The sequence below is a fragment of the Pungitius pungitius genome, chromosome 1, assembly GCF_949316345.1.
Source record: "Pungitius pungitius chromosome 1, fPunPun2.1, whole genome shotgun sequence".
NCBI classification, from domain to species: Eukaryota; Metazoa; Chordata; class Actinopteri; order Perciformes; family Gasterosteidae; genus Pungitius; species Pungitius pungitius.
The window spans coordinates 213340-232437 of NC_084900.1; the positions used below are offsets into that span (position 1 = coordinate 213340).

The 19098-nt window shown below is 46.4% G+C and overlaps 3 protein-coding genes across 11 annotated transcripts; all 3 read right to left on the reverse strand.

Moving 5' to 3' along the window:
• Positions 1–855: 855 nt before the first annotated feature.
• LOC119223655 (TSC22 domain family protein 4-like) lies at positions 856–8314 on the reverse strand. 6 transcript variants are annotated; one of them, XM_037481038.2, is made up of 5 exons: positions 7753–8314; positions 5606–6270; positions 5334–5467; positions 1564–1615; positions 856–1135 (listed from the first exon to the last, which is right to left on the reverse strand). In XM_037481038.2, the coding sequence occupies exons 2-5, from the start codon at positions 6233–6235 to the stop codon at positions 977–979; spliced, it is 975 nt and encodes a 324-aa protein (XP_037336935.1). In that variant the 5' UTR covers positions 6236–6270; positions 7753–8314; the 3' UTR covers positions 856–976. The 6 variants fall into 6 exon arrangements, with proteins under 6 accessions (XP_037336935.1, XP_062421025.1, XP_062421011.1 ...); XM_062565041.1 differs by lacking the exon at positions 7753–8314 and adding an exon at positions 7345–7743; XM_062565027.1 differs by lacking the exon at positions 7753–8314 and adding an exon at positions 7313–7743.
• Positions 8315–8444: 130 nt separating this feature from the next.
• mogat3a (monoacylglycerol O-acyltransferase 3a) lies at positions 8445–13706 on the reverse strand. Its single transcript, XM_062564913.1, has 9 exons — positions 13089–13706; positions 11209–11387; positions 11068–11128; positions 10836–10979; positions 9595–9725; positions 9371–9414; positions 9177–9267; positions 8979–9087; positions 8445–8904 (listed from the first exon to the last, which is right to left on the reverse strand). The coding sequence occupies exons 1-9, from the start codon at positions 13180–13182 to the stop codon at positions 8750–8752; spliced, it is 1008 nt and encodes a 335-aa protein (XP_062420897.1). The 5' UTR covers positions 13183–13706; the 3' UTR covers positions 8445–8749.
• A 5-nt stretch (positions 13707–13711) lies between these two features.
• Positions 13712–18680, reverse strand: LOC119223653 (uncharacterized). 4 transcript variants are annotated; one of them, XM_062564883.1, is made up of 9 exons: positions 18541–18680; positions 18130–18229; positions 17121–17563; positions 16770–16995; positions 16471–16628; positions 15996–16395; positions 15833–15919; positions 14789–14860; positions 13712–14712 (listed from the first exon to the last, which is right to left on the reverse strand). In XM_062564883.1, exons 3-9 carry the CDS (start codon positions 17538–17540, stop codon positions 14042–14044), a joined length of 2034 nt encoding a protein of 677 aa, XP_062420867.1. In that variant the 5' UTR covers positions 17541–17563; positions 18130–18229; positions 18541–18680; the 3' UTR covers positions 13712–14041. The 4 variants fall into 4 exon arrangements, with proteins under 4 accessions (XP_062420867.1, XP_037336931.1, XP_037336930.1 ...); XM_037481034.2 differs by having other exon boundaries at positions 16471–16697; XM_037481033.2 differs by having other exon boundaries at positions 16471–16995.
• Positions 18681–19098: the final 418 nt, after the last annotated feature.

A 19098-nucleotide genomic window follows, 5' to 3' on the forward strand; every position in this document is an offset into this window, starting at 1 on the left:
TGCCAAAATGCGCTCCTCACATCCAGGTAGTCGCATCCGAACTCCAAAAGCGAGTCTGCTAAGTCGACAAAGGACAAGAGATACACATGGCTTAAATACACCGGGAAGGTGCAGGTGATTGGAGACCATGGTGGAAACCATCAGGATACGAAAGACAATCACAGTGGACGACACAACAAGGCAACAAGTGAAGCTAACCCAGGGACGCAAGAGGCAGGAAACTGCTAATTGTATTTAAAACACAACATTGTCACATCACAACATGCGATGGTATATATTATAACATTTCTATTCGTAGATATTCAAGTGAATTCTATTACATTTAAAAGTGAACTCCCACTTCCACCGCAGACAGCTCACCTGCCTCTATCCAGAATAACTTGCGATACGCCGATGTGTACTACAAATTGCCGCCTGGAGAACTGCGTCCTTCGCCGCGTTAAAGGAGCAGACGGGAACGGGACAGCAGAGTCGCACGCCGTGTGCCTACTGTACAATGTGTACCTCCTGTATGCCGTACAAGCTAGTGTAAAGAGAGTGGTACAACAAACTGGGGTAAACTGGTATACAACATGTGGTCTCCTGGATCTATGGACAAAGGGCAGAACTGTTCCTTATAGAACATCTTTGGTCTGGAGCATAAAGAACAACGCAAGATCTGTAGTTAAGACTTTGTAAATTTATTAGATTCTACACTCTATCATCATCATCATCATCATCTGATGTCATGGTTACCAGGATCGTCATTCATCTGATTATTAGCTTGTTCCACTCATTACCACGACAACACTCTCAGGTCAGTGTGGTATGTATATTCTGTATGTTGTATTAGATGATGCATGTATTTTGTGTATATTGTGTGTTACATGATGTGTATTATGTACAATGTGTGTGTTGTTTATTGTGTGCATACTGTGAGTTAGGTGCTGTTTGGATTCTGTATATTATATTTATTCTGTACGTGTGTTAGTGTGTGTTAGGGGTTGTGTGTGTTGTGTACATTGTGTGTAAGTCTTCTCAGGATTTGGTTTTCTCTCTCCAGCTGTAGGTTATTTTCTTGCAGCTCTCTGATTTGTTCCCTGAGAAGCTCCACCTCCTCTCTGACCGCCAGCATCAGGTGACTCTTAACCAGGTCCTACACACACCAAACACACATTATGATAACAATAATACCACTGCTGCCATATTATTATATTATATATTATGTATATACGGTAAATATATAACTTACATATATAATATTTATGTAAGTTATATATTCTCTATATATATAAATATATAAATATATTATTAATATTGTATACATAGGATATTTAGGATATATTTCGTAGAATATATTTATTTTAATAATTTCTTTATGATATATATATATATATAATATATGTAACATTAAGTAACGCACCTATTGAGTTATTGTATGTTTATAATAATTACGTATTCATATATTTAGTTATAATATATAGTTTTACATACATATATATATATATATAGCAGCGTAGTGTAAATACACTGTATATACAATAATACTCTATAATGTTGGTGAAACTACGGAATTTATCTCACCATTGCTGCCTCGATTTTGTTGTCGATGGCAATCAGACTGCTGCCGGAGCTGCTATGACACACAGAGAGAGAGACAGGTGAAACAAAGACTGGTGGGAGAGAGTACTAGCTAAAAGTACTAATGTACACACGTGGACTACTATCTTAAAGTACTAATACACACAGATGAAGAAAGTACTGGTTCGAAGTACTAATGCACACACAAAGCCGTATAATACTACTATTTTGTTATTTGAATCACTTTTTCATTAACATTGACCTCCAAGTGAATCTGGGCACACCTGGTTACCATGGCTACCTGTGGCAGAGCAGAAGATGTGACATCATAATGGCTTCAGCGCTCTGCCCACTGAGCGGCGCTCTAACAGGGACTAACCAATGAGGGTGTGGGGCAGCGGGGAGCAGAGCCCCCATGGTCACGTGAGGGCGTGGTTGGATGGAATCTTTAGACAAGGCCTCCGCAATTGACCCACCCAAGGTGGATGGAGCCGGCGTTCTCTGACTCCTCTTGGATTTGGGTTTGAAGGTCGTTGGCCCGGCACCCGGCCAGGACTCCCTGACACCTGAAACCTGACCTTTGGTCTTCTTGTGATCACGTAACACAACGGTCATCTCGGGTTGCTTAGCAACAAGCTGCAGAGTCCTGAGCGGGAGAGGCGGGGTTGACAGAGGACGCCGCTGATGACGAGGACGGGGAGCGGAGTCAGTGAGGGTAGACGAAGGCTGCCATCGCCCAGAAACCATCTCATTTGCACCACCATACATCTCTAAAGAATCACAGCCCACCCACAAACATGACCGTGCAATCAGAGCTCAGCTACAGCGAACCAATCACAGCTCAGATTAGCCAATTAGGATCGGGTTCAAAGGCAATCGGGAAACAGGAAATAATTCCAGTTTAGGGTCCATTGTTATTATTCCTCATTCTTCGTTATGGTCTCCTCCAACCTCCATCACGACTGTTCTTGTTTGGCTGTTCCTCTGTGAGCACACAGGTCCATCCTTAGGACTTAACCACTCCAATCAGCCACAGCCGTCTCAGGACGTCCAGATATTGACGAGTGAGGAACATCATGTTCAGACATAGACATGCCCTCTGTGTTCTTTGATTTGCTGCTGTCTCATTCCAGCCGCCGCCCACTCACTGCCACAGCCAATAAAAACACTTCAGTGAAATTCTGCTCCCGACCACTCATAATAAGTCTTAACACAAGGCTTCATTCATCCATGAGTTCCTCACACTGAGTCAAATGTTACGTTTTTTACCAATACGCTTCTTCTTTCTCAAACCCATCTTCTATTACTATTGTTTCACCGACTTCACCATCGTGTGCCTCTTTCACCCCCCCATCTTCTAACCAAGTTCTTACTTTTACCGTGCTGTGAATGGATGGGGTCCAGTCTCCATCCAGGACCTGGTGAAACCCTCCATCCCAACATCAAGCTGCTTGTTCCTCCCTCACTGAGAGCAAAACACTCGACTAGATCTCCACTCTTTGCTGTCCTGCTCCTAGATGGTGGCACTTAAACTGTACTTATAATGGCTCTTATCTAAGTTGAAAAATCTGCTTTATTGATTAAATTGCACTTTCTTGTGGTTTTTCTGAGTTTGTTTCCTTATGGCTGAAATGCACTTACTGTGTAAGTCGCTTTGGATAAAAGCGTCAGCTAAACGACATGTCATGTAATTCAGTGCGTTTCAGGGTTAGGGGCTATTGCATTGGTTTTGACAGGTCCAACGGTGCGCGCTGGCCCGGGCCGAGATAAAAACATAATTTCTTTTGAAGGCCATCCATTACACAGTGTTTTAAATGAACTCAGAATCTCATTCAGCGAGCGACTTAGGATGCCTAATTTCTCTACTTGGTGGCAAATAAGTTTCCCCACTGGGGATTAATAAAGTTTTCTAATGCAATCTAAAGTTCTCCGTCACCTCATAAAGTGACCAGTGAGTGAATATACCCATATATGTATATATATCTTACCAATATATATATCGTACATTTATCATATGTATATACAGTATATCTTACATACATATATATATACTTAAATATGTTAGAGCATTAAAGTTAACGCGGTAGTCCATGAGATTATTGTGGCTGAAACATTTGAATGCAGTTTCCTGTGTTGACCCCTGACCCCCCAAACTGCCAAGTGCTGCTGCCAAGTGCTGCAGTCAGTTAGATGGAGAGAGCTTTTTGCATTGGAAGTAAAACAAACTGCAGAGGTCACGTGTCAAACAGAAGGAACCTACAGAGGACCACCACTGTGTCCCTAAAAGACGTGGTTTGAAAACGTCCTGCTAAATGCCGGGACATTACATTATTGAAGATAAAATACAGCGTTGAGTGCCTAATTGCTTCAATATGTATGTATATATGTACATGCATGTGTATATATTAGGGCTGTCAATAAAATTAACCAAATAATAGCACATTTTGAAATGCATTAGTCCAATTAGTTACAATGTTCGCTTTTTTTCCCCATTGAAGGGTTTTTTCATATTTTGGGGAGTTTTTCCTGTGCCGATGTGAGGGTTTCAGGACAGAGGATGTTGCATGTGTACAGACTGTAAAGCCCTCTGAGGCTAATTTGTAATTTGTGATTTTTGGGCTATACAAATTAAAATGAATTGAATTGAATTTTTCTTCTAAAGACTAAATCTTAAAAGTAATGAGTAATCACTTTAGAAAGTTTGTATTTTAGACGCTGTTGTTTAATATTTTTAACACAAAACTACACACATTTGATCATCTTGGAGACAGAATTCCAACAGGTGGAACATGTTGATCTAGCGACTCTTCCTGCTGTCCTTGTGTACTTTGCTCTCATTTAACGGCCGTGTTTGTGCCAACAATGTCCCCACATTTAGCAGGACGTTTTCAAACCACAGTCTTTTAGGGACACAATGGTGTCCTCGGCAGACTGTGTGCCGCGCAGGGTAACATTAGATGTTGAGATGGAGGCAGCCTAGCAGCTAGCTTAGCTTAGCAGCTAGCTTAGCCTAGCAGTTCTCAAAGTGGTCCGTTTGCTTCTCACACCACTTCTGTTTGACACATGTAGTAATTCCTCTGCACGGTTCTCCGCTGTATGTCACGACTCTAGTTTGTTTTACTTCCAAAGCAAAAAGCTCTCCCCATCTTGATGAACTGACTGCAGCTAGCGGGCCGTTTTGTTTACGCGGACAACTTCCGGTTAACCGGAAGTAAACAAAATTCGTTAACTATGTTAAAATAGTTTGTCGCATTCATCTCAGCCACATTAATCGCATGGATTAACAAGTTTATGTTGACAGCCCTAGTATGTATGTATGTGTATATGAAAACATGTATATGTGTGTGTGTGTATATATATATATGTATATTACCAGCGACATTATAAATAGTAAGTAAATAGTAAGTGTAACGTTGTGTATTGCATGTCAGTAGTAAAAATAGTCCCTGAACATGTAAACAGCATTGGATCTCCATGCAAGGTCTCATTCATTCACATCACTCATGATGTCACCTTAAGTCCGGTTGTGAAAGCTCGTGTTGCCCGAAACTCTCATCATTTGTGGAATTTACGGTCTTTTTTCGCTGGTGGTCACTGAGCTAGAAGCTGAAATGTGAAACGGTCGCGCAAAATCTAACCCGTTACTTTGAGTGCGCAGTGATATGGGAGGCTCAGGTCAATGTGAACATTATCGCTCAACACCCCACTCTCAATGCTGGATTTCATCTAACGAAATTATAAACGTATATATGTTAACATAAATATACACACACCTTGCGTCCCCCGGCAGGCTGAAGATGGCTTGGTCCAGACTGAAGATTGCTGGCGTTCGAGCAGGGGTCAAAGGGGGATGGTACGCTCCAGCGGGGGGGGAGCTTGGTTGAGAGTGAGACAGTTTGAAGACAGACTGGCACAGAAAGACAGAAAGATGAGCGGGTAATAAGACGCACAGTGGCTCACTTCTGCCAATAAAAACAGGTCTTTAAGCGTCTTTGAGACTATTATAAAGCGCTATACAGATTCAATTTATTATTATAATGATTACCCGGCCGGGAGAGTCAACGTCCAATCGCAGCGGGGGAAGGATGTTTCGGGGGCGGGTCAAGGGAGATGCAGGATTGGAGTCAGAACCCTGAGCTCCCATTGGCTCTTTCCAGTCCAGGAGCCGGATGATTGGTTCTTGGTGTGTTGGTGAAGATGGCTCACTCAGCTGTATTAGACTTGCTTCTTCCTTTCCTTTGATTGGCTGAGCAGAAAGGTGGTCGGTGTAATGGGAATGGACTCCGCCCCTGTCTATGTCTCGGCCAATGATCTCCAAGGATTCCAGCGAGTGGGCATGTCTCATAGAGTCCATCACCCGCCTAAACCCCGCCCCTTCTAGATGCTCTGTAAATTCTGTGCAAGTCCATCGCCCGCGGCGATATGGCTCGCCCCGCCCACCATCACAGGCCCCTCCCACCGCCAGCCTCACCACCCTGAACCTGGAGGAAGACCCCACCCCCTGCCCAAAGGCATCATGGGAGATGTATTTCCTCTTCAGAGAGGGGGTGGTGGGCTGGGAGGAGCTTCCTTGAGGGCTGCAAAAGGCAGCTGCTGATTGGAGAACGGTCAGGACGACGCTGTCTGAAGTCACGCTCGTGATTTGGAAGCCACTCCTCTTTTTACCACCACTCATCCTCCCTCACAGACAGGCTCCCACACTCAGGATCACTGAAACACAAAGAATCAGCACTAGCAGGTTAAACAACACTGTCTCACCCCACATCCCGTCTGTCTCTCTCTTCTTATGGTCAGTGATCGTCTCACTCCACATCCCGTCTCTCTCTTCTTATGGTCAGTGATTGTCTCACCCCACATCCAGTCTGTCTCTCTCTTCTTATGGTCAGTGATCGTCTCACCCCACATCCCGTCTATCTCTCTTCTTATGGTCAGTGATCGTCTCACCCCACATCCCGTCTCTCTCTCTTCTTATGGTCAGTGATTGTCTAACCCCACATCCCCTCTATCTCTCTCTTCTTATGGTCAGTGATCGTCTCACCCCACATCCAGTCTGTCTCTCTCTTCTTATGGTCAGTGATTGTCTCACCCCACATCCAGTCTGTCTCTCTCTTCTTATGGTCAGTGATTGTCTCACCCCACATCCAGTCTATCTCTCTTCTTATGGTCAGTGATCGTCTCACCCCACATCCCGTCTATCTCTCTCTTCTTATGGTCAGTGATCGTCTCACCCCACATCCAGTCTCTCTCTCTTCTTATGGTCAGTGATCGTCTCACCCCACATCCAGTCTGTCTCTCTCTTCTTATGGTCAGTGATTGTCTAACCCCACATCCCGTCTATCTCTCTCTTCTTATCGTCAGTGATTGTCTAACCCCACATCCCGTCTATCTCTCTCTTCTTATGGTCAGTGATCGTCTCACCCCACATCCAGTCTATCTCTCTCTTCTTATGGTCAGTGATCGTCTCACCCCACATCCCGTCTATCTCTCTCTTCTTATGGTCAGTGATCGTCTCACCCCACATCCCGTCTCTCTCTCTTCTTATGGTCAGTGATTGTCTAACCCCACATCCCGTCTATCTCTCTCTTCTTATGGTCAGTGATCGTCTCACCCCACATCCAGTCTGTCTCTCTCTTCTTATGGTCAGTGATTGTCTCACCCCACATCCAGTCTGTCTCTCTCTTCTTATGGTCAGTGATTGTCTCACCCCACATCCAGTCTGTCTCTCTCTTCTTATGGTCAGTGATTGTCTCACCCCACATCCCGTCTGTCTCTCTCTCTTCTTACTTTTCTTCTTTACTTCTGGTTTTCTGAGTCATTCTGTTGCTGTTGCTTCATCCTGCTGCCTGTTGCACAACCTGGATTAACATGTGTGTGTGTGTGTGTGCGCGCATGCATGCTCAGTTCAGGTTCTGCAGGATTTCAGATCTGAAAGACACACTCAGTCTGTGTATTTCAGATGACACAGAATCATAAATAGAACCTCCACTACATTTAGATTAAGTTTATACACTATTATTCTTTCATCAAACTCTATGACCTACACAAACAGATCTGTGCACACACACACACACTCACACAAAACGGTGTCTCCACAGTCAACGTCATATTAACAACATCTAAAAAGTATGAATTTAGTTTTGATGTCCGACAAACACCGACCTCTCTGATGTCATCTTGTAAACAAATACTCACGTTCATGTATCGAGCTGAAGCGCGTTCCCGCCTCTCCTGGTTATGAGCTCGTCCAGCGGCCGCGCGCCTCCCTCCGCTGCGGTGACGTCACGGCCGTGTCCGGTGACACAATCGGTCCATTATACATCGGAGAAGAAAAAAAGCCAAACAGCTGTAGAGAGCGCATGCGCAGTACAGCCGCAGGCCGTGGGCGCGCGCGCAGTTTGCAGAGAAAAAAAGTTATGAACTCCGACTTCTACGGATGTGATTCTTCTCCAGTTATTTGAACATCAACTACAGAACGCTTCTTCTTCTTCTCTGAACAAAGACTCTTCTTCCTCCGCACTAAACTGCGCGCGTACTGAAGCTCACTGAGACGACGCTACCGGCGCGTGAACGAGCCTGGAGCGAGCAAAACGCGTGCGCGTCCAAAGAGAGGCGCCTGCGCTGTGATGACAGAGGGATGAAGATGATGATGAAGATTAACACGTTCAACCGTTTTATTAAATATCGTACTATTTAAATCAGACTTTTTTCTTTAAACATTAAAGTCTATCAGTTTAACTTCCATACATCACCCCCAACACCTCCAACACATCTACCTCCACGTTACCTTTGAGGAGACGAGGCATCACCCCAACCTTCTCATCACCTCTTTTCTCCACCCATCAATTAGCTCAGAATCATCACCTTCATCACCAGGTACAAAGGTGTTCTCATGGTTGTAATATGTTTATTGATTTCATGTAAATATAAACATCTGTTGTTGCGTCAATACTTCCTGTTAGAAACCCCACCCACATTAGTACTTAATGGAATCATATCCCACTCAAATAACTGGATCTTTGTTGTAATGTCACAACAGACATCTGTATGACATCTGTCACATCATTAGACATAAATTACGCCTATGTATATATATACACACACACACACACACACACACAGTCATGACGGTGGTGTTCATATTAAGGTTTTATATAAAGGTAATGAGGACGTCATGTGCTTTGTTTAAAGGTCATATGAAGGTCAGGTGCTGTTCGTCACTAACACCATAGTTGTGTTTGTGCTGTTCAAAAAGCTCTGTGAGATTCTGCATGTAAAGTCTATGAAGCGTCTCGATGTCCTCGCTGCTGGGACTCGGAGTCTGGACCACCGCGATGGGCTTCCCCACTGAAACAAAGAGTGTGTTGATGAGACGGAGGAAGATACCACTTTCTGTTCCTAATACACCAGTGATGTCATACCGACGGTGTGGATGGGCTTCCTGTAGGGTATCAGTCCAAAGCTGTACTGGAAAACTCCTCTGGCGTGAAACAGAGGTATCGCTACTCCCATGATGCTTTGCAACAGATTCTGTGAGCACAGGACAACTTATGATGATAGATGACTGATGATGGTTTTAAATATTTCACAGGGAAACAAATGAACGTGTGACCTCTGACCTGCAGCTTCCTCAGAGGGGACCCGGAAGGATTCTCCATCTGATCAAACAACTCGTTTTCTCCGAAAGAAAAGACTGGAACCAGCTGAGCTCTACAGCGCACACACACACACACACACACACACACACACACACACACTGTAATGTTTGGAGATCCACCCCTCAGGGACACGCCCTCTCACAAGCTCCACCCACCCGTGTTTGAGAGCCATTTTGACGAATCCCTTTCTGTTGAGAACCTGAAACAGAAACCAATCGCATTTGGTGACATTACTGTGGTTACTATGGTCTCCAATATTGCTATGGTAACAAACTATACCAACGTTACATGTTGTCCGTTTGTCTGTCTCTTTCTGGAATACTTACATGACAAACAGACATGTCATAAAAAGTCATGTGATGAGGATTTCATGATAAACCTGAAGTGTTAGAGCTCCTGGTCGAGCGTCCAGAGCCTCTGGAGCTCCGCCCACTGCGATGACAGCAACGTTACCTCCGCCAGGTCGACTGACGAGGTGAGACAGGCTGGATTTACAGCTTGACACCAGGCCTGAGAGACAGACAGGTTCATAAAGACAGGCTGGATTTACAGCTTGACACCAGGCCTGAGAGACAGACAGGTTCATAAAGACAGACACCAGGCCTGAGAGACAGACAGGTTCATAAAGACAGGCTGGATTTACAGCTTGACACCAGGCCTGAGAGACAGACAGGTTCATAAAGACAGGCTGGATTTACAGCTTGACACCAGGCCTGAGAGACAGACAGGTTCATAAAGACAGACACCAGGCCTGAGAGACAGACAGGTTCATAAAGACAGGCTGGATTTACAGCTTGACACCAGGCCTGAGAGACAGACAGGTTCATAAAGACAGACACCAGGCCTGAGAGACAGACAGGTTCATAAAGACAGGCTGGATTTACAGCTTGACACCAGGCCTGAGAGACAGACAGGTTCATAAAGACAGGCTGGATTTACAGCTTGACACCAGGCCTGAGAGACAGACAGGTTCATAAAGACAGGCTGGATTTACAGCTTGACACCAGGCCTGAGAGACAGACAGGTTCATAAAGACAGACACCAGGCCTGAGAGACAGACAGGTTCATAAAGACAGACACCAGGCCTGAGAGACAGACAGGTTCTTCAGGACAGACACCAGGCCTGAGAGACAGACAGGTTCATAAAGACAGACACCAGGCCTGAGAGACAGACAGGTTCATAAAGACAGACACCAGGCCCGAGACAGACAGGTTCATAAAGACAGACACCAGGCCCGAGACAGACAGGTTCATAAAGACAGACACCAGGCTTGAGAGACAGACAGGTTCATAAAGACAGACACCAGGCCTGAGAGACAGACAGGTTCATAAAGACAGACAGGATTTGGTTCATCCTCATGTGATCCATGCAGTTCCACAGTCTGTCCACTAGGTGTAACATGACACAGGGAACTCCACCCGAGAAGAAGTTATCAGAGTGTCATCACTTGAAGATCAATGATATATGACGCTGCTCTGACCATCAGCCAATCAGAGAGCAGCTTTCTGCCTCCTCTTGGTCTGACCTGCAACACAGTGTTTACTCATTGACCAGAAGGTCCTCAAAACCTCCTTCAGAACCTGGTTCTGGTCCCCATGAAGAGAGAGACAGGTGTTTACCTCCACACATAATGTAGTCTCTGAAGAGAGGAACTCTGAACCAAAACGGCAGCATCAGCAGGTGAGACCTGAGTCCAGGAAACAGACGAGAGAACCCTGTGGCCTCCGTACAAAAGTTCCCAAACGCACCTGCTACCAGCACACCTGAGACAGACAGGTAGACAGACAGTTCAACATAGCTACCAGACAGACAGGTAGACAGAGACATACAGAGATATAGACAGTTTCACACCATGTGGATGGAATCCGAAGATGTAGTTTTTCTTTGGATCCAGATCAACCGTTTTAACCAGCTGGAGACAAAAATCAATAATCAATCACCACAGTAATAATTGATCAGGTTTATCGATCAGATCAATAATCCTTAGCTCACCGTCACAGGGAAGTAGTCCCTAAAGAAGTCCCAGACGCTCCAGCTCCTGACCCACTGTGACCTCCGACCCCCGCAGGTGGGCGTGTCCCAGTCCAGCCACAGCCAACCAGCATACAGCAGGGCCACAATCCACCAATCAGAGAGAGCCAAGAGCACGAAGACAGCAAGACAGCACTGAGCTGAGAGACAGGTGATCAGACAGACAGCATATTACATTACTTTACATCACATGTCATTTAGCTGACGCTTTTATCCAAAGCGACGTACAACAAGTGCATTTCCACATAGATGCAAACTCAGAAGAACAAGTAACAAGAAAGTACATTTTTCATCAAATAAGCAGTTTCAAAACATGTTATAGAAAAGTGCCATTATAAGTACAATTTAAGTGCTATCATTTGTTAGTGCTACGCTTTGCTAGTGTTTTAGTCGAGGTAGAGTCTAAAAAGGTGTGTCTGGCGTTTTAGGGGATTCAGGGGTTTCAACCCATGTTATTGATCGGGTCAATGAGTATCTGTGTATTCTTCACCACTTAAATAAGCTGGAGGCTTTCCAGGATGAGTTAAACTTTAAAAACGTTGCAGCGTAGACTGTAAGTCATGTGACCAACATGAACCAATCACAGCAGGCGGATATCTTACTGGCATCAGTTGTCTGTAAATATATGTTGGAGTTCCAGCACTTCAGTGCAGGGCGACCCGTCCGGCCCTTGGGCTATTTCAAATATTCAACCCTAACAGTTGGGACCTCTGGTTCAAAGGTCACCAGCCAGCTGTCGCTCAGCTGGTGGCGTGGAGTTATGAGTCCAAGATGAGCTGCTCGGCTGTTTTCAGCACTCCGTAGACGAAGAGTCAATGTGAAAAAAGTCTTACTTGACATCGTAGTAAAATCATTGAACAGGACATTTTTAACACTTGCAAGTAGGAAACAGATTTGACGACATACAAGTCATCGAGGCCAAAGGGTTAGGTTTACTGAATGTAGGGAGGCTGTGGCTCAGCTTCTACACCTCAGGACATACATTTTACCCCATGAGCTGCAACCAGTGAACAGGAAGTGACCGTATAAAGACTGCGGGGGCCACAGAGACATTGTATACCTCGCTAGTGCTGTCAATCCACGTGTAGACCCGCCTTAAAGCATCCTCTGCTATATGGTCTATTAGAGACCTGTAAATAAAATAAGAACATCATGATGTATTGAAGAAAACTTAAACTAGAGACTGAGACCATAAACGCATGTTTACAATGTTTACTGAGAGAATAAATCAAGAGAGAAGTAGAGTCATTTTGTCATAGACTTCTATGGCCCCCTGCTGGTCACTACAGAGAATCACGCTTTAAGACTCCTGAGGGAGGTTCCATCTGATGGGGTTTGTCCCTGCAGTGGTCCTGCTGTACACTTGGCTTACAACTCGCAATTATTTGAATCATCTCTGTTGCAGGAATTGAATGTATTGTACATCTTCTCCATTCTTCATTCTGTACACATGACATCCTGCAGTCTGTCCATCCTGGTAAGAGGGTTCCTCCTCTGTCTCTCTAAAGGTTTCTACCTCTTTTTTCCCATGGAAGGGTTTTCATTTTTCGGGAGTTTTGTCACGTTTTACAGTGTAAAGCCCTCTGAGGATATTTTGTAATTTGCTATTTCGGGATATACAAAACAAAATTAATATCATTAAATATAGCTGAGCTCAAATCCACTTTCCCCTTAATTAGGTTTGATCACCTGTTTGCGGAGGCACCCACGAGCTGTTACTCTAATTTGAAACTATAACATCTGATTGGTTGAAGCTTCCCTTTCTCCTTAGAGCTGAAAGCAGCTGAACTTTGACCTGTGTCCCCGACGTGAGAACGTAACGTCACACAGGTACGCGTTACCTAGAGCCAGGAAGGAGAAGACCCACTGCAGCGTGGCGGCGGTCTGCAGCCTCCTCCGCAGCGGAATGTTCAGCGGGGCGAACTCCACCTTCATGCCGGCGATGAGGCTCCTTGGCCGGTTAGGAGCGAGGCTTCCTGCCGGTGTGTCCGCAGACTCTTCTGTTAGTGGAATATAAACGTTATCAATGTTTCCTCAGTCGGACTCTCAACTCAAACTCAAACACGCGCCTCCTCCCCCCGCTCCTGCGCATGCGCATCGGACCCTCCCTCAGGGAGGAACACCCATTGGCCAATCAGAGTTCAGGACTAGCACGTAGCGAGCGGGGAGTCCTGCGCGTGCCCGTGCGTGCACACGAGGAGGTCTTTCTAAAGTAAATAAAGTGTTTGAACGTAAAATCCAATGTTCATATTAAATCCTTGTATATAACCCGCCTTCAGTGATATATAGTAAGAATAATTCACAATATCCCAGTCATGTGACCTTTCAGGGTTTCAACACATTTCTACATTTCTAAAGTTGTGAAACTCATCAGAAATCAGAGTGAAACCAGTTGAAAAGTTTCTGTGTGAAGAGTCAAATGTTTGATAAAAAACTGTTTTAGAAGTCAGCCTCCGTGTGTGTGTGTGTGTGTGTGTGTGTGTGCGTGTGTTTAACTATTCTTCTAGACGTCTTTAGAATTCTCATCAGAGTCATTTTCAAAATTAAACTAGTTAACATGTGAGTTCATTTAAATAAGGATGTTGACGTTAAAGTTACTTTAGTAAAAAAGTACAAGTCAGTAAGTACTTGTATAATTGTATTAGTTATTGATACATTAATGTGTTCATAGCTTTAATGTTGCAGCGCCATACAAATATGGAACTTTAATATTCGTTTGTTTTCATAATAATAATACTTGTACAACTCAGAGTTTATATATATATATATATATGGACCCGAGGGGCCCGGTCCATCAGAAGTGGACCAGTCCAGAGTGTGCATTGGGGGGTTGTCCTGGTGGAACCTCCTGCAGCAGGTTCTGGTCCAGCTCTCTGCTGACAGAGTGGTGCTGGATTGACCCGTTGGTCCAGTCCAGTCTGGACAGCAGCTGGTCCGCGTGAGGCCCCAGGGTTCTGTGTGGGTACGGACTCACAGTGGGGTCCAGCGGAGACAGTTCTCGGTGTGGACGGTCAGGTCCATAAGCTACAACCGTCAGAACAGAAGTGTCCAGGTCCACGTCAGTCCGCTCCCCCATGTGGTACAGATATTTCTTGTGGGTCTGAAGGTGGTCCTGAGTGTCAAACTGGGCCTGAAACTGCTGCTTCTTCTGGTTGTTGGTGTGGTCCTGGTACTGTTGCTGCTTATTTTGGTTCTGGCTCTGGTCTTGCTGTTCCTGGTTCTCCTGAAGGTCCATCTGGGCATGGAACTGCTGCTTCTTCTGGCTCTGGATCTGGTTGTGGACCTGGTTCTTGACATCTTTCCAGTGTCGCCCTCTGAGAACAGGCTCCAGGTCTAGACAGCGCTGGCAGACTTCTTTCCCCGGTACCGACTGGACCAGCACGTGGACTCCCAGCTGTCTCCAGACCGCCTCCTTCTCAGCAGAAGACCAGGGTCGACGTCGGGTCTTTCCTGGAGCCACAGGGACTGAAAGAAAGACAATTTATGGGACGAATGAAGTCACAGCCCAGTGATGTGATCAGCAGAACCCAGGAGAACCCACCAGCAGGAGTGTGCAGCCCGGAGCCGTTTGGACTCATGGAGGTCAGCGTTCTGGTTCTGCTCTGAAACAAAACTACAGACAGACGAGGTCAGAACGTGTCCCGATGGGTCAGAACGTGTCCCGATGGGTCAGAACGTGTCCCGATGGGTCAGGACGTGTCCTGATGGGTCAGAACGTGTCCCGATGGGTCAGGACGTGTCCCGATGGGTCAGAACGTGTCCCGATGGGTCAGGACGTGTCCCGATGGGTCAGGACGTGTCCTGATGGGTCAGAACGTGTCCCGATGGGTCAGGACGTGTCCTGATGGGTCAGAACGTGTCCCGATGGGTCAGGACGCAGCCTCTGCTCTGACGTTGGGATTTATTCATTTATTTGTAATGACAGAGCAGATCATCACTTCCATCTGCTGTCTCCAGACAGATGTTTCTTCTACAGGAGCCTAAAATAACAAAAACCTCAAAAGGAAACGTGATTCACATTCAATGACGGACAGAAATAAGAGAAAATACACAGAAACGTGTACGACAGACTGCATGCGTCAGGCAGAGCGAAGACACAACAACAAATGCACACTGAGCCGTGCTTTCACACCTGAGTGGCAACAAGCCGACCTTAAGCTCAACATCCAATGAGTGAAATAACACTTTGAACACATCTAGTCTGCAGCTTTGTGTGATAGAAGTGGAGGCGGGTTAAGAACCAGAAACATGTGAATGAGGTTCTACCAACTCAGGATGTGCTCTTAGTGACAATATTGCAGTGCTTTTGTTTAATATGAATAGATTTTGATGTTGTTGTGCCCAGCCGGCATATAAACATACATGTATGTGTGTATGTAAACACACACACACACACACACATATATACAGTATATACACACACATTAGTGCTGTCAGTGATGTTGATGCAAACCCATTTTAACGACAATATTTTTTTGCGAGATTAATGTTTTCTTAAAAAGAATCAAAGTAGCTCTGAGTAGCTGCTGAAAGCAAAGAAGTACTTGAAGTGTATTGGTAACAGTTGGGGGTCATGGTTTCTCACCCTGTGCTGTGAGGTCATGGGGGCCTTTACACCTCCCTCCTCTAGATGGGACAAATCGCTTCTTCAGCTTGGCTCCAACCGCTTCGTCTACAACACAAGCTCCAGCACTCAGGGATCTCAAGGTTCAGTTAAATGAGCCCCCCCAACTCGTCGCCATGGTTACCTGGGTTTGAGTCAGGGCTCTGCAGCCCCAGCTGGTCCCACTCCCTCCCCAGCAGGTGGTAGAAGTCAGTGGTCTTGGCCGCGGCCTCCCCGTCTCCATCCTGGAGACTTTCTCCGATCACAATCTCACAGAGAGTCCTCAGCGTGGTCTTCACCGCCAGCGGCGGGCGGCTCCACCGGTACCCGGACGCCTTCCTGGCGGCGGACAGAGACAGGCTGAGGCGTCCCGGAGCGAGGAGGTCCTGCAGGTTCTGGACGCCAGAATCTAGAGACTTGGCGGCTAGGAGGAAGCGGCCGAGCTCCCTCAGCTTCTGACTGACGTAGTCGTACCTCCTCTGGCCGCCATCTTGGTTCCCCATCAACTTGTTTCCGTATTTACAAATCAACCAATCAGATTTGACCTGGACAGGATGAGGAATAGCGAGTCAACACAGACAGACGGGCAGACGGACGAGCAGGCAGACGGACAGACAGACCTGGTGGGAGACGTGGTCCTGGTTCATGCGGTGCAGGACCTCGCTGCAGCTCTCTGATGCTCCGCTGGAAATTGGCAGGAGGCGGGACGCTGCGGCCTGGACCCTGCTGCGCTTCCTGGGCTGGTCCGCCCCTGGGTGAGAGCTCTCGTTTTGATTCACTGTGGGGTCAGAGGTCATGGACTGATTGGTCCCCACCTCAGATGCCTGGTCCTTGGTGGTGGGGTCTCCTGAGGGGTCAGAAGGTGCATCCTGTGTGGACGCGTCGCTTCGGTCGGCTGCTGGATTAAGGGCTGATTTACCTGCAGAGTCCGAGTTTGCAGGGTCAGGGTCAGACCTAGTCGACTCAGGTGTGAAGTCCTCGGGGGGGTCAGCGGTCATCTTCTTGCGACAGGAAGCTTGATGTTTCCAGAGATCAGCACGTAGGAAAAAACCGAGGCAGATCGGGCAGGGAAGATAATTCCTGGCATCCACGTCCTCTGAGGGCTGACGCCACGGGACAATCTCTCCTGTGCCCTGTCGGATCACCTGAGGGACACACAGACAGGCAGGTAGACAGACAGGTGGATTATATTGGGGGGGGCACACTGGCGCATGGAAGTTTTTATTTTCTATAAGGTATCTCGCACACGCACACGCACACACACACACACCTCGATGTTGTGCATGTAGTTTCCTCTGCAGCGTAGATGCTCCAGCAGCAGGTGGCGCTGCTTTGAGCCGGTCGGCAGCTTTCCGGCGGCCGCCACTTCCTGTTGGTCGGCGTGTTTGGTGAGCAGGTGGCGAGCGATCTTCACCTGCGGCCGCCGGCAGAACACGCAGTAATGTTTCTTATCCCAGCGCCGCTTCCCGTCGCTGCACATCCTCTTCACCGTCACGCCCTCCTGCTTCTTCTCCTGGTGGCCCCGCCTCTGATCTCTGAGGCGCCGCTGCTTCTCTGCAGGGCCCCTCCTCTTTCCTTTCTGGCTCCGCCTTCCCACGCCGGCGGGAGCACGGCGGGACGGCCGGTGGCCGGTAGGATTCGTGGGTTCTTCGTCAGGAGAGGACATCTGTCCCACAGCTTGGATCTCCATCTTGGTCTCCACGGCAACCGAGCCTTGACAATGACAAACACACAGGTACAAACAGACAGGTGACCATTTAAAGCACTGCGTCTGAGGTGAAGTGAGGTCAGGTCTAACCTCACACGGAACATTATTATCATTATTCACAATTTTACTTCTCCATCGAACCCAGAAGCATCAGTTTAGGAAAATGAGACTTGTGATCCTGAAGTCTTTCTGTTGCTACTGGTTTGATGTTCGATCCCCACATGAAGCTCCAGATGGAGAGAAGTGGGCCGGAAGCTCGAGTCCGGAGGCTCTCTGGACGTGGTGGACCGGTCCGGGACTGCGGGTCCTGGTCCAGGTTCCCCCGCGTGTCCGGACGGATTTACACAAACAGATAAACGTGTGAACACGTTGATGACGATGGTCAGAAAGCTGAGGACTGCGTGTCCGATAATGGAAGCGTGTTATATGCCGACTAGTTGCTAGGCGCCGGCAGCCAACATGTAGCTTGTTACGTCACGTGACGTCACACCGAAGCACAGGTGAACCGAGCACATGATTAAAAAAAGACTGTAATAGAAAATCCACTTTAAGCACCTGAAACGCTCCTTACCTGCGGCAGCAACGTTCCTCCTCTTCTTCTTTTTCTTCTTCTTCTTCTTCTTCTTCTTCTTCTTTGGTAGTCTGTATGTGTCCACTCAACACACCGCCACCTAGTGATCAAGACTGTTAATAACATCATAGAGTATTTACAATATTAAAGAGTGGAAATAACATTAGGGAGTGGGGGTTTATAAAATAAAATAAAAGCGTTTTACAGACAAAAGGTCACAAAAGGACACAGGAACCAGAAAGGGGCCAAAAACATTACAATAAGTTTGTAAGGTTTGTAAAAGCATAATAAAGTAGACAGTAAAAACGAATGAGTCACACACATCTGGACAGCGTGCAGCACCGTATCTGCTTCCATATTAGCGTAGGTTGGTGTACTGATGATTCGCCCTAAGTAGAAACTCTTCATTACCATCAAACCTTTTGTTCATTGTGGCCGGTGTTTGGATCCTTGTGAGTGACTCTGACTCCCGGCTGAGCAGATCATCACCCAGAGGGAGACCCTGGGGTCAGACCAGTCTCAATAACTGCAAATGGACACAAACAATTCACAAATATAATTGATTTACCAATGCGCACAAAAGGATTTATAAATACATTTCAATGCACATAAATAAATTATGATTTATATTTACATTTGTTTGCGGCTCACTTAACTTTTTTTAAAACTCGCGTAACTTTGTAGATTCACAAATGAACTTTTTTCAACATGGACCCATCTATACCCAATCAGATGTCACCCTCATTCTCAACCAATAACATGAGCACAGCTCCCCCCCCCCCTCACCTCCAGATCTCCAGCGCTACGCAATTTGCAATGCGACACTACAGACCGTTTATAACACTAAAGACTGTTTGTTACACTACAGACTGTTTATAACACTAAAGACTGTTTGTTACACTACAGACTGTTTATAACACTAAAGACTGTTTGTTACACTACAGACTGTTTATAACACTAAAGACTGTT

Excerpts from the sequence above, each read along its gene's own strand:
- LOC119223655 (XM_037481038.2), bottom strand. The coding sequence starts at position 6,235 with ATGAGTGGTGGTAAAAAGAGGAGTGGCTTCCAAATCACGAGCGTGACT. Across the intron at positions 5,468-5,605 it reads ACGTTGACTCTCCCGGCCGG|TCTGTCTTCAAACTGTCTCA; the intron begins GTAATCATTATA and ends TTTCTGTGCCAG. Across the intron at positions 1,136-1,563 it reads ACAAAATCGAGGCAGCAATG|GACCTGGTTAAGAGTCACCT; the intron begins GTGAGATAAATT and ends TGGTGTGTGTAG.
- mogat3a (XM_062564913.1), bottom strand. The coding sequence starts at position 13,182 with ATGAAGGTGGAGTTCGCCCCGCTGAACATTCCGCTGCGGAGGAGGCTG. Across the intron at positions 9,268-9,370 it reads AAAATGGCTCTCAAACACGG|AGCTCAGCTGGTTCCAGTCT; the intron begins GTGGGTGGAGCT and ends TGTGCGCTGTAG. Across the intron at positions 8,905-8,978 it reads GAAGCCCATCCACACCGTCG|TGGGGAAGCCCATCGCGGTG; the intron begins GTATGACATCAC and ends TCTTTGTTTCAG.
- LOC119223653 (XM_037481033.2), bottom strand. The coding sequence starts at position 17,540 with ATGGAGATCCAAGCTGTGGGACAGATGTCCTCTCCTGACGAAGAACCC. Across the intron at positions 16,396-16,470 it reads AGGACCACGTCTCCCACCAG|GTCAAATCTGATTGGTTGAT; the intron begins GTCTGTCTGTCC and ends CATCCTGTCCAG. Across the intron at positions 15,920-15,995 it reads GAGCCCTGACTCAAACCCAG|ACGAAGCGGTTGGAGCCAAG; the intron begins GTAACCATGGCG and ends CTTGTGTTGTAG.